This window comes from Silene latifolia, chromosome 4, assembly GCF_048544455.1.
Source record: "Silene latifolia isolate original U9 population chromosome 4, ASM4854445v1, whole genome shotgun sequence".
Taxonomy (NCBI): Eukaryota; Viridiplantae; Streptophyta; class Magnoliopsida; order Caryophyllales; family Caryophyllaceae; genus Silene; species Silene latifolia.
Genome location: NC_133529.1, coordinates 5,466,811 through 5,478,947, shown reverse-complemented (window position 1 = coordinate 5,478,947; position 12,137 = coordinate 5,466,811). Strand labels below are relative to the sequence as shown.

General features: G+C 36.0%; 1 protein-coding gene across 5 annotated transcripts; it reads right to left on the bottom strand.

The window, feature by feature from the left end:
* Positions 1–497: 497 nt before the first annotated feature.
* On the bottom strand, positions 498–8,648 carry LOC141652692 (protein IQ-DOMAIN 31-like). 5 transcript variants are annotated; one of them, XM_074460272.1, is made up of 8 exons: positions 8,194–8,648; positions 7,983–8,013; positions 6,705–6,824; positions 5,487–5,771; positions 4,880–5,080; positions 4,021–4,098; positions 1,370–2,570; positions 498–881 (listed from the first exon to the last, which is right to left on the bottom strand). In XM_074460272.1, the coding sequence occupies exons 3-8, from the start codon at positions 6,786–6,788 to the stop codon at positions 844–846; spliced, it is 1,887 nt and encodes a 628-aa protein (XP_074316373.1). In that variant the 5' UTR covers positions 6,789–6,824; positions 7,983–8,013; positions 8,194–8,648; the 3' UTR covers positions 498–843. The 5 variants fall into 5 exon arrangements, with proteins under 5 accessions (XP_074316373.1, XP_074316376.1, XP_074316374.1 ...); XM_074460275.1 differs by having other exon boundaries at positions 498–872; positions 8,194–8,285; XM_074460273.1 differs by having other exon boundaries at positions 7,983–8,007; positions 8,194–8,285.
* Positions 8,649–12,137: the final 3,489 nt, after the last annotated feature.

The following is a 12,137-nucleotide window of genomic DNA, read 5'->3' as shown; positions in this document are numbered from 1 at the left end:
TTAGTCTAATTGAATTTCTAGGATACATGTATTCATTATTCAACTTTGTTCAGAGGTTCTATTAGTCTGAATCCCAAGCTATCTGAAACTGCATTTTCAAAAAATTACCCGGGAAAAAAAAAACCATTTTAGCCTTAGTCCTAACATGATTTGGGGTCGGCTAGCAAATCCACTTAGGTTTGTATACGACAATACGGTCCAACCCGCTTGTTCATCAAGCCAAAAAAAAAAAAACAAGTAGGACCGCACCCATGTCTTGACCTAACAAGCATTTGATAATCTCCAACTTAAGTCAACTGGTAAAAAATTACTCTAGCTTTGTGCAGTTGCTTTAGTTCCAGCTTTTCAAATGCAGCAATATTAAAACTCACTCGAGTGTTTTAACACTCTTTTGAAGCGGCATAATACCAGAAAAAAGAATTGTTTTGCAAGGGAATAAAGATCGATTCTTTCAGTAGACTCAAGTCACCTTTGCTACCGCTTGCTAAACAAAGCCATTGATAAACCCGCTTCCATGATTATCGGTTAAAAAAGCGACTACAAAGAACAAACTGCCAGAAATATAAATAAATAGACATCTCTAGACTCTATACATAACCATAAACATAGCATTTTTCAACATCCAGGATAGAACATTAGGTTCACAAAATAAAGTTTCTTCAGCTGAGTCGAAACAAAGCCTGCAATTTACACACTCACACAACTTCCTGATGAGCCACTCTAAGTTTTAAAGCTTAAAGAGGTCACATTAATCACAAAATGCCAGGACTTATGTTAAAAAAAATGCATAAAATTTTAACCTTCATCATAGTAGTTGTAAATCATCTGACCTTGAAAATACAATCATCTTCGCCATCCTTGTGTAGCCTTTCCTGCCAAAACTGAACAGAATGCTTGTTACTATACAACATCACACAAATGAAGATCAGCTAGACAACCAGCAAACCATGTTTCCGTTCAGCCCCGCTCCGACATACGGACGAAAGATATAATGTACAGATTTCAAAGGGACGAAAAGGTTGATGCAACTCTAACCAGTTCTACACATCAGAGAGAAGGAAGAAGATATTCATGAAAGTGTCGCAAAAAAAATACTCTTTGAAAGATTGCCAAGGTCCATTTTCATACTTTTGATGTTTTATTAATCCCCTTCCCACCACTGACAATCGTTCTTTAGGATGTCACAACTGTATAATCACAGTTAATGATAAACTAGGGCAACAAGAAAAATACCACTAACAAGAACAATAAAAAAGCATGATTTATGCCTGCTTTCTTGTGCTTGCTCAGTGCAACACCTTGGTTTACGAAAAGGCTCCTAATAAAACCTTTCAACAAAATAAGACATTCATGATTTAAAGCAGCTTACCATTTCCTTCTTTTGAAGACAACAAAGATTTGTCACTTTTGTTTCCGCCTTTTCCATTAACTTGAACTGGTTTCGGTGTCCTTGGTGATACTGAGCTAACTTTTCCATTTGCTGGAGAAGGTAATGACTGACGACGTATGACATTGTTCTTCTCAGCCGATTCTTGACCGAGTTTAGGGGACCCTTGTGCTCTCAATTTTGCCTTAGCAGATTGGGTTGCTTGCATATAGCTTGGAAGCTTCGGGGTATTCTGCAAGCCATCATCTGCATGTTCCTGCTTTGCTGGGAAAGAAGCTCTTCTACTGGGCTTTTGATTATCACTTGGAATGGATTCTTCGGTTGATTTTAACTCCCCATTTGACACAGGAGTATTTTCATCCTTTTCATCGCCCTCAAGAGACTCGGACTTAACCTTGATAACATCGTCAACGGAAATCTCTCTGGACTGGTTATTTTCTATGGGAACCTTGGTAGTTTCCTGGTCAATTTCTTTAGGAGCAGTTATCGCCTCTTCCTTCAAAATAATAGTGGTTGCTTCCTTCATATTCTCAACCGGGTTTACCTCATTTGGGTCTGTAACATCCTGAACAATAGGGGTCATTTTTGCCTGGCTTTGAGAAGGCCTTTCAGCTACTTCAGATTTCGTCTGGCTTTGAGAAGGCCTTTCAGCTACTTCAGATTTTGTCTGGCTTTGAGAAGGCCTCTCGGTTACTTCAGATTTTGCTTGGTTTTGAGAAGGCCTCTCAGTTACTTCAGATTTTGCCTGGCTTTGAGGAGGCCTCTCAGGTACTTCAGATTGAGCAGAGGTTTCAGTTACAGGACTGTGAACCTTTCTCAAACTACGCTTTACCTTCTCGAACTCATTCTGTGGATTCTCTTGAACTGAATCTACTGGATGGCTAGAGACTTTCTTTGGATTACGTCGTGGTTTCTCTAACTCAGAGGTTGACTGAGCTGATGGATTATCGAAAATTGAGGGAACCTTTCGGACACTACGCTTTGGCCTGACAGTTTCACCTTCAACAGCTTGTGAGTTTCCTAGTTTTTTCTGGGTTTTGGTATTAGTGGCTTTCTTTGGTGGAGAAACTGGTTTCCATGGACATGATATTGACCACCTTTCCAACCATATTTGGACTGAATTTGAATCTGTCTCATCATATTGGACTCGCAGAGGCATTCCTTCTGGTGTTGGCGCTAAAAGCTGTACGGGACAACAAGGTTGATCAGTGCATGAAATAAATGTAACAGACCCAAATGATAAATGCAGCAGTTGCTGAAAACCAATAAAGAGACGTCTGTCTTAAAAAAAATTCGGACAACGTGTCAAATTGCAAATTCTATGTTGAAGACAGAATGCAATATATTTTGCAGTGTTTTTTTCATGCTCTTTTAAATTCAAAGCAGTGTTGGCGCATATATTGTAGGATCCTGTACTTATATAATTGATGTGATTTTACAACATATACAGTGTCAGAATAAATGTTTGGCACATTGATCAATCAACATGCAAGTTGTACCATGGTTCTCAGACTGGTGCAGGCATAATGGTCCCCACAAACACGCAGTTTATTCAAACTTTTTCCAGTAACTGACTGATAGGGACTAAGGTGGGTGAGCGATGAATGAGGCCTGAGGGTTGATAAGTTCAATCTTGACGAAATACTTCTATTTTTCATGTGTTAGGATATCATAGTACATTGATAAACTTTCATTAACAAAAACCCCCAAGGACAAGTGATACACCAAATTTAGCTTCTAACTAATCACGCAGTTAAAAATATGAACGCTCAGTCCCTCACGCATGGCTAGAACTGATAAAGTTGGCCCAATCCAAATAATTAAGACACGAATCAGACTTGAATAGAACTAGCCGAATATAACTCAAAGCCCGAATTGAGCTGAACAGACCCCAAACTAATGGACCCGACATCAACACGGCTGAAATGACCTACCTACATGAAGAATGACTCATTCCAAGTAACCCAAAATGACTATTTTCAAATCATACTTAAGATTATAGATTTGACAAATACGAGTATGAAAACAACTCGACCAGAAGCTAGACATTCCCAAAATGACTCAATAACGGAACACTTGAAGTAGATATTATATGCGCCTGTTCCAATGGTGCATGATATATATACTGAAAACGGATGATGCAGAATAGTGGATAAAGTTAAAAAAAATTATGCAAAATAAATATTTGTATATGGTTGAAAAACATGAAACTATAGAATGATATGGATATAAATGTTCCCAGAGGCAGGATAGGGATAATATTATTAAAAGAAGTTTATTAGTAACATTTACCATTTTTACCGTATATTAAGGTTTGTGGATACAATCCACGTACAACAAGTTCAAAATGTCAAAAGAAATAGGTTCCTTGGAAAAATCCTTTAGCTTTGTTTAACAAACCACTCTCATCTAGAGAAAAGTAAAATTTCCAAAGACTGGATTGATAGTTGGCTCTCACAAGAGCTAAAATCAAACTTTAGAGCAGATGGTGGTGGACAGGTGGCAGCGATGGCAGACAGGTTTAATAGAGAAGAACTAAAAAGAAAAAGAAAATAGACAACAAGTTCACTGTAGACTACAGTTGTTGAACAAATAAAGAAGAAAAATTAAAGCAAGCATCACTTCAAACTTACTTTTTTGATAAAGGCATTTGTTAAAAAGCTCGCGGTACTGGTAGACACACCATTCTCGTGTAACCCATTTGCCACATCCTGAAAATTGCACAATATTAAGCAGAAGCAACAGCAAGGAAAACAAGAAAAAGAACAAGACTTGTAATCAGCTACCACAGAACCCAGATAAGATTCCATACCATCCCAGCAGAAGCAAAGAGTACAACCATTAATTGATCAATGTCAACAAGAATTCATAGTGTTCTTAACAAAGTAACAAACCATACAATTACATTTCTAGTACAGTAAACACTATTTTTAACTGAACGTCTTTTCTTTGCTTAAAAAATGTTTGGGCAGAAGTAAAAAGATAATATTAGGCCGGTTAATCTAGAAAAAACCAAAAATCAAGGGGTGCATCCATGTAAGTTAATCCTGAGCAACTTAACATTCCTGACTTCTGAGAGCTGTGTGAGTGAATAATGTTGAATGACGAATCTAGTTAGTATAATACTTACTATATGAAGAGTGTGAATAATTTCAAGATGGGCAAATAACGGCATAATGCAGACAAATATTAGAAACAGACAGCTTAAAAGCATTCTAACGCCTCAGTCTCAACTCTCATGTGATAATAGATAAGCCCCTTGCAAATGTCAAGCTTGGTAGATAGTCATTAAAGGATGATACTCATGACCTAAGTCTACTAGGGAGACAGACTGTCTTCTTCCAATCTGGTACGTCTAGACCAAGTACATGCTATCTGTTGCCTACAACAAATATCTGTTGCCTACAACAAATCAACAGTCACACAAAACCCTTACAATTAAACATAATAAAAGAAAGTAAACTACAAATAATAAAATCTTAAAGGGATTACCAAAGGCTTCACTACGCATAGTCTCTGCACTTCAATCCCTACGTCTGAACATCGAATTTTTGACCCACGTACAAGTGCTTGAAGCTTGACAATGCCTATAACACAATATAAGGTTGCCACAGCCTGTCTTCTAACCAAGTGACCACGAATAAGAGCCTGAAGCCTTATGATGCCTTTCAGGGCCTTGAACGCGCGGCGGGCCTTCAGATAAAAAAATCAGAATCAATGAACAAATCTTCAAGCAGTTGAAAGATGATAAATTTGATAGGAACTCTAGTAAGAGGATATTAAAAGTTCGCACGCAGACACGCCTCAATCGGAAGTATCTTAAGTTTTAAAAAATGTCCCATGGACATGGACAGCACAGCTGGGCGCTAAAATAAAGAAGAAAATGTGTAGGTATAAAAGGACATAACACAATTAATAACACTGTTTTAATAGTAGGGTTACTGTGTCATTTACCGTCTTACCGACAATATCCTCAAAATTTCTCCAAAAATTGACGGTTAGTTATAAGAACATGCAAAAGTAAGATGGAATGTAACAGAATGATGTCATTTCATGTCATGGACTCATGGTTGTACAGCAGGCCAGCAAAAGAACTTACCAGATAACTTCTAAAAGCAGCTTGCACCGTCGTTGCAGCCTTTTCTTGAGCTATCCTCTCCGCATCACTTAACATATCCAACTCCCTTCTTTGTTCCACTTCAGCATTTTGGTCCCCAAGTTCTGATATTTCGTGGTCCTGCTGAATAAAGGACATTTCCCTGTTCTCGGAACATGAGTTCTGCTCATCCACCTGAACTGCACTAACTACCTCCTGATGATTATCATCAATACCAGTTTCAGGAGACATCGCCTGAACATGCACATCTTTCTCATTCGCGGGTTTCTTCACACGGGAGAAAAATCAATAAGAAAGCAAAAAATAAACATGTGAGATGTAAATATGTAATTCTCTTACAGTCAATCTTTAATAATAAAGATGCTCCAAAAGTAGCACAAATCAAAAGGTCTATGATGTGGTGTATGAAACCACATATGAATCAGAGAAGCCTACAACTTCGAAACATTAGCGAAAACATAAAGATATTGTTGACTCTTAAATTTTAATTTTCAATAGGACAACCTTCTCACAGAATAACAGTAAATTCCTTTGCTCTCTTTTTAATACAGAAAGCTAACATTTAGGCGATCAACTTATGAGTTGTGGCCACGCATCTACAAAGAACAAAGTGATGGTATACATAATACAGATCATCTGAATGCTGATGCACAAAAACCAAGACAAGGAGCAAGTGATAGAAGAGATTTCGACTCCTAGACAAAACCGCCATCAACGATTTTCGTTTCCCCATAACCTTTAGAAGTTCTCTGATATTTACCCTATTATGACCCCTATTCTAGCCTGAATAACTAATACTAACTCTCCCGACAGCTATAGAAATTCCTAAGTCAAATTTCAAGGTAAAATATTAGCACCTTTAAATAAGCGCCTGGCAAATGGGATTATAGAACGTCGGTGATACCTTTAGTCTATGGGTTATTTAAAGATAAAATTGCTATTAGTACCTACGGACAGAATTAGGTTTCATTACATATGGTAAGATCATGACCGCATGGATAGGTACACATATGATGGGAATAAGTCAGGCTCACTACAATGTAGTGCGTTAAGTGTTACTAGGCAGACAAAAAACGGTAATGAGGTCTTATCCAGTTGTCCATGGAAAAACTACAATAATCAATACTGTAAAGGTATAACAGCTTCAAGATTTTTTCAGAATTCAAAAGTTACAATTGACGTTCAGAATTAAACCAGTACCTCTTTACCCGCGGAATATTTAGATTTGGAAGTTTTCTTGCCAAAAAATTTGGTTTTGATCCATTTTCCTGGTGATTTTCCCATTGACAAAATGACAACTGGAATTCTTCACTCGAAATTCTGCGTCATTACAGAAATTGATGAACTACTAAATGCAGATAAAGAAAATGCTACAAAACTAATTGAAAAACTTGGAACCTACTATCAGATAAATGGTAATTGAACACTTTGCCGAACAGAAAGCTGTCAAAACTACATAAGTCATGCGATACGCGATACAGTTTCAGCTAGTTAATGTTTCTAACTTCAAAGCAAGTTGCAATAAATCTTAGTGTAGAAAAAGCATTTCCAAGTTATTTGATAGGAAAACTAAAAGCTTAAACATCTTATGCTATACAGCACGGAAATCAACAACCATATTAATAGAGGAAGTCGTTTTCCGAGTTCACTATAACCGGAACAAAATAACATACTCCCTCCGTCCCGGTCAACTGTTGTCCTTTGATTTTGTCACAAAGAGCAAGAAAAGAGGAAGGGGCCAATTACTAAATGACAAGTGAAACAAATTGATTGTGAATGATCAAATTGCTCATCAAATTCATTCTTAAAATAGAAAGAACAAGTGAACAACAATTGACCGAGACAACCAATATGAAAAATGACAACAAATAAACGGGACAGAGGGAGTAGTTCCTATCATCCATAATGAAAATTAGGAAAATATAAACAATGCCCACGAGATCGATAATCACTCATGTTCCCACCTCTTATTTCATCCCATCAACAATTTTTTCGGTACAATCGTCATTACAAAACTAAGAGCACCGACACTAAATCATACAATCCTGAAAAATCTGCAGAACTTTTCAAAAACATTCTTCAGAAAAAAACACTTCAATGTCATCACCGAGACACCAATAATGTCTTAGTCTAATGGTTAAAACGGAGGTATCATAGACATCAGGTTCCGGTTCAAATTCCCTTTTTCCGTATATTGTACTGCCCTTGCGACTCATTTAAAACCGAAAAATACAATCCTACTTAACCCGAACCCGAACCCGAACCCGAACCGGAAATCTGATTTAATTATCAACAATGATGATCACATCCATTACTACCACAACTTTCCCCAATCATTCCTCACTCAAACACTAAACACTAAAAAAACAATATAATAATGCAGTTCAAGCACAAGTGGGAGACAATTAACAGATTAACACAATCATAACATCAAAACAATTGATTTAAGCTTCATTAAAGTACAGATCTATAACTTACCAATTCAATGCAGCTCTTACAAACCCTAAATCTAGCAAAACAATTCACCAAACAAATTAAAAAAAGAAAAAAAATGTTAGAATTAAAAATAAAAAAATAAGAATTTACTCAACTAATCTCAAAAATGTAAAAATGTATATACATGATTTTAAAAAAAAAATAGATAATTTATATATTATTATGTGTATAAATAAGAGAGAGGGAAAATCACCATGAAAGTTGGTTGGTATTTTCTCAAGCTTTTACTCACTGAGACACTGCAACTGCTACAGAAACTTGTGTACTAAACTCATTAAAAAAAGCAAATTTTTTAAAAAATATTATTTTATTATTAAATTTGTTGCGGTGGAAGGGAGGGGATCAGGTGTGATGCGGGTGTAGGGTGTTATGGTGTGGGTGAAGATTTTAGCCGTTTGATTGGGGAAGATGAGGTGTGATGAAGGGTTAGATTGTGGGGAATGTGGTATTGGGACTGACAGGTCATTTGTGTTTGCTTGGGAAAGAAGGGAGTTGGATGATTCTTTGTTGTTTATGGTGTAATGACAAGTATGTCCTTTGCGGGGGTAGTTTGTTGAACGGTTTGTTTAGGCCAGTAGAGCTGGCAAACGGATTAATCGAGTCGGAATAAGTCAATTTTGAATTTCCGAAATTTGGATTGGACCGGTTTTTTTGTTCAACTATTATGAAGTTATTTATGGATAATAATCAATGTGCAACAATAAACATTCGGGTCTATTGAGTCGGGTCATTTCGAGTTCGGTCAAGTTTAAGTCTTGAGTTCGGATGTCGGGTTGGGTTATTCGAGTCGGGTTAACTTTGTCAGGTCTAGTTTAGGATATCAAATTTTTCTATATTTCCTTACAAAAATAGAGGTTTTATTTCTTTTTAACTGTCTAAATTGTGTTTTGGTGTCATCCAACGACTCTAAACTTATGCATGAAAATAAATAAATAATGTAATATAGACAAGAATAGTGGCGGATCTAGGGGGTTAGCAGGGGCGGCCGTCCCCGCTGGCGGCTGGAATTTCAAAGTCTTTAGTTAAAATTTTCAACTTTTTTCGTGTAAACCTTACAACATTACCAGTTCGCCCTCACTGGAGTTAATTTCTGACTTTGTCACTGGACAATAAACTATTATATGATTCTTAAAGAGAAAATGAACACCTCTATTTTCTTAAAAAAATGGAGAAGATTCTAATACGTTTTTAGGAGGGTTTCGATCCGTTTAGTGTTAACGGTATTAGTTTCAAAATGAAAATGGATTATAGATGATCTTACTTGCATGATCGAGTAAAGATCCTCTCCATTTCTGGTCCATTACCTCAAATAGATGTATAGTTTATATTATTTCATTCATACATCATCATCCATTATTTCTACTTATGACCATTAGATCGTGTCAAGAAATAATTTAAGCTGTTTAAAAAGAAATGGAGAAATGAGATAACGGAGAGGATACAAATTGATATTCTTTGTTGTTCACTTGTTCAAGGGGGAGGGGGGTGTTTGGTCTTTGTACTGTGGGGGTTAGTTGGGTTATTTTTGGCTAAGGGACAGAGTGGAGTAAAGGGCGGGCATTCCTTGGTAATGTACTTGGTACTTGGTAGCATAGTGCATAGAGTGATAGAGCCAGGCAATACAAAGATTGGTTGAATGTTTCAACTTCTATTTATGAATTTGATTTGAAATCATGCATCATCAGTCATCACCACCTCAACGAATTATTATGGGGTCATGATTGAATTTATTTTTGAGTTTTCGGAAAATTCACGTGGTACCCTCGAACTTTGCCATTTTGCACGTAGTACCCAACTTTTTAAGTTTGTGCACATGATATCCTTGAAATTTGATTTTCAAACACAACGTGCCCTTTTTATCGTTTTTAAAAATTTTAATTGAGCATAAATTATAGACCAGAAATCGGAATTGACTAATTTTTTTTTTCAAATTGATTAACTCTTCGAGATCTATAAATTGATAAAACGAAAATGGCCATTCAGAAATTTAAGATCAAAGATATGTTCGATTTGGGATTTTCGTTAAAAAAAACCTATAAAATGTCAGTCGACAAATTTTTTTTCTCAAATCGTAGATTATGACGAGATAATAATTTAACGAAAAAAAATTGGCCGATTCTGAATTCCGATCTAGGAGTTATGTGCAATTGAGTTTTTTTAGAGCGACAAAAAGGATATGTTGTGCATGAAAATCAAACATGGATGGTATAATGTACATAAACTTAAAAAATTGGATACCGTGTGCAAAATGGCAAAGTTCGAGGGTACCACGTGAATTTTCCGTTGAGTTTTTTTGGTGGCTATTTATTTTTGATTTGTTGTCTTTGATACGACATTTTTTTGGGGGATTCATTATGTTTAGTATAACCGTTAACAATTTTTACTATTGACAAAGGAAAATATATCCCCAACTCTCAAAGACCCTAGAATTTTTGAGAGAGATGGAGAGATTGTGCGTAGGCTATGTGTAATATCCTTTTCTTACTCGACCAAGGTAATCGGGAGATCTCACCATCTCAGTTTTCCAAGACAATAAATCGTAACTACAATTAAGTAACACTTTATATAAATAACATGTTTGTGAATGACATAACGAATAAATGAATAATAAGTGTGAATTATACACTTTATAAGTCAACTAAAGTCTATGTCATCTACCTACTCATTTGGCTGTGATGAGGTCTTTCAAATGTGAGGTGGTGGGGCTTTGTGTAGCATGACAAACTAACTCGACCCGAATGACCCGATCAGATAAGGTTGACCTGAAACCCGAAAATGACCTTAAAAATGTGACCCGATAGACGGAAAGTGGCCCGACTTCAAGTAACTTAAAATGACCCAGTTGACCCCGTAATGACTTAATTTAAGTAAAATGTTGACTTAAAGTGGCCTAACGACCAGGTCACCCGACCTTAAATGACCCGACCCGTAGTCATCTGGCCCAAAACGACCCGAGAATAATTCAATCAAAAATTACCCGCCCGAATAACCCATTTTCCAGGTTTAGCTTTGTATATGGTGGTGGCTTATTGTGTCCGGTGTAGACAAAAAGCGACAAACTAATAACAAAAATTGTTGGAGAATTAGCATCAATCTTCCACGCGTAACAAAAACAATAATTGACAAGTGAACTATGAAAGTTAGACAATATTTAGTACAGTATTAAACAAGTGGTGAAACCCTTTCAGATAAAGGCAGAAGTGTAAAACCACTAGCCTAACCCATTAAAATTCATATAAAGATAGTGCAAGTGCAACAAGATTGTACTATAATTCCAATTTAGACTCGCCGATACAAGTATTAAACTCCCACTTTTTTTTTTTCCTAAACTAAAGTCACCTTAAGTGATTGTGATTTACTCCTATGAGATATGATTTCCATCTTCCATTAAGACATTAACACATGGCTTATTCACAGTTAACTTAATTAAGTAAGTTAAATCTATTGAGTTATCCCCATGTGACATACTACGCTGATTTTAAGTTGGGTACATTTACCCGACGTGATATATAAAGTGTGAACAGACGAGTTGATGTTGGAACAATATAATTTTTGACAAATAAAATGAAGTAGTTTCCAAACACTTTATCGTTATTATCTTGAAATTTTTATTTTTATTTTAAATGTTTAGTTATTTGTTAAATCGTATAAATCTCATTAGTTAGTTTTCAAGACAGATAAAATTTTTCAAAATAAGAATATAATAACGATAAAAAGAAAACTTAAAAAACGAAAAAGAGATAAAAAAAGAAGCGAGGTAAATGATTAAACGATAAGGAAGAACAAATTGTGATTTACAAAATTCGAAAATTTGAACCGAGAAAAAGGGGAGGGAAGTTGAGGAGCGTGGTGATATCAGCAACCGTAGGTCCCGCCATAATTGAACCGTTTCAAAAAGTAATCCCTTAATTAAACACCTTTTCCACCAATCATCATTCAACACGTACCACCTTTTCCCTAAAAAAAGAATTTAATATTCCAGAAAATTACACTTAAACCACCAAAAGTCTCTAATACAGTATTTTAAACGGGAAGAATTCAAATCCGAAAAAAAGAAAAAGGAAAAAAAAGTGATTATTATTTTCCCGCCCAACATTTCAAGAATAAAGAGAGGTGGTTTTTTTTTCTTAATGTTTT

Excerpts from the sequence above, each read along its gene's own strand:
- LOC141652692 (XM_074460272.1), bottom strand. The coding sequence starts at position 6,788 with ATGGGAAAATCACCAGGAAAATGGATCAAAACCAAATTTTTTGGCAAG. Across the intron at positions 4,099-4,879 it reads TATGCGTAGTGAAGCCTTTG|GATGTGGCAAATGGGTTACA; the intron begins GTAATCCCTTTA and ends TGCAATTTTCAG. Across the intron at positions 2,571-4,020 it reads CAAATGCCTTTATCAAAAAA|CTTTTAGCGCCAACACCAGA; the intron begins GTAAGTTTGAAG and ends TGTCCCGTACAG.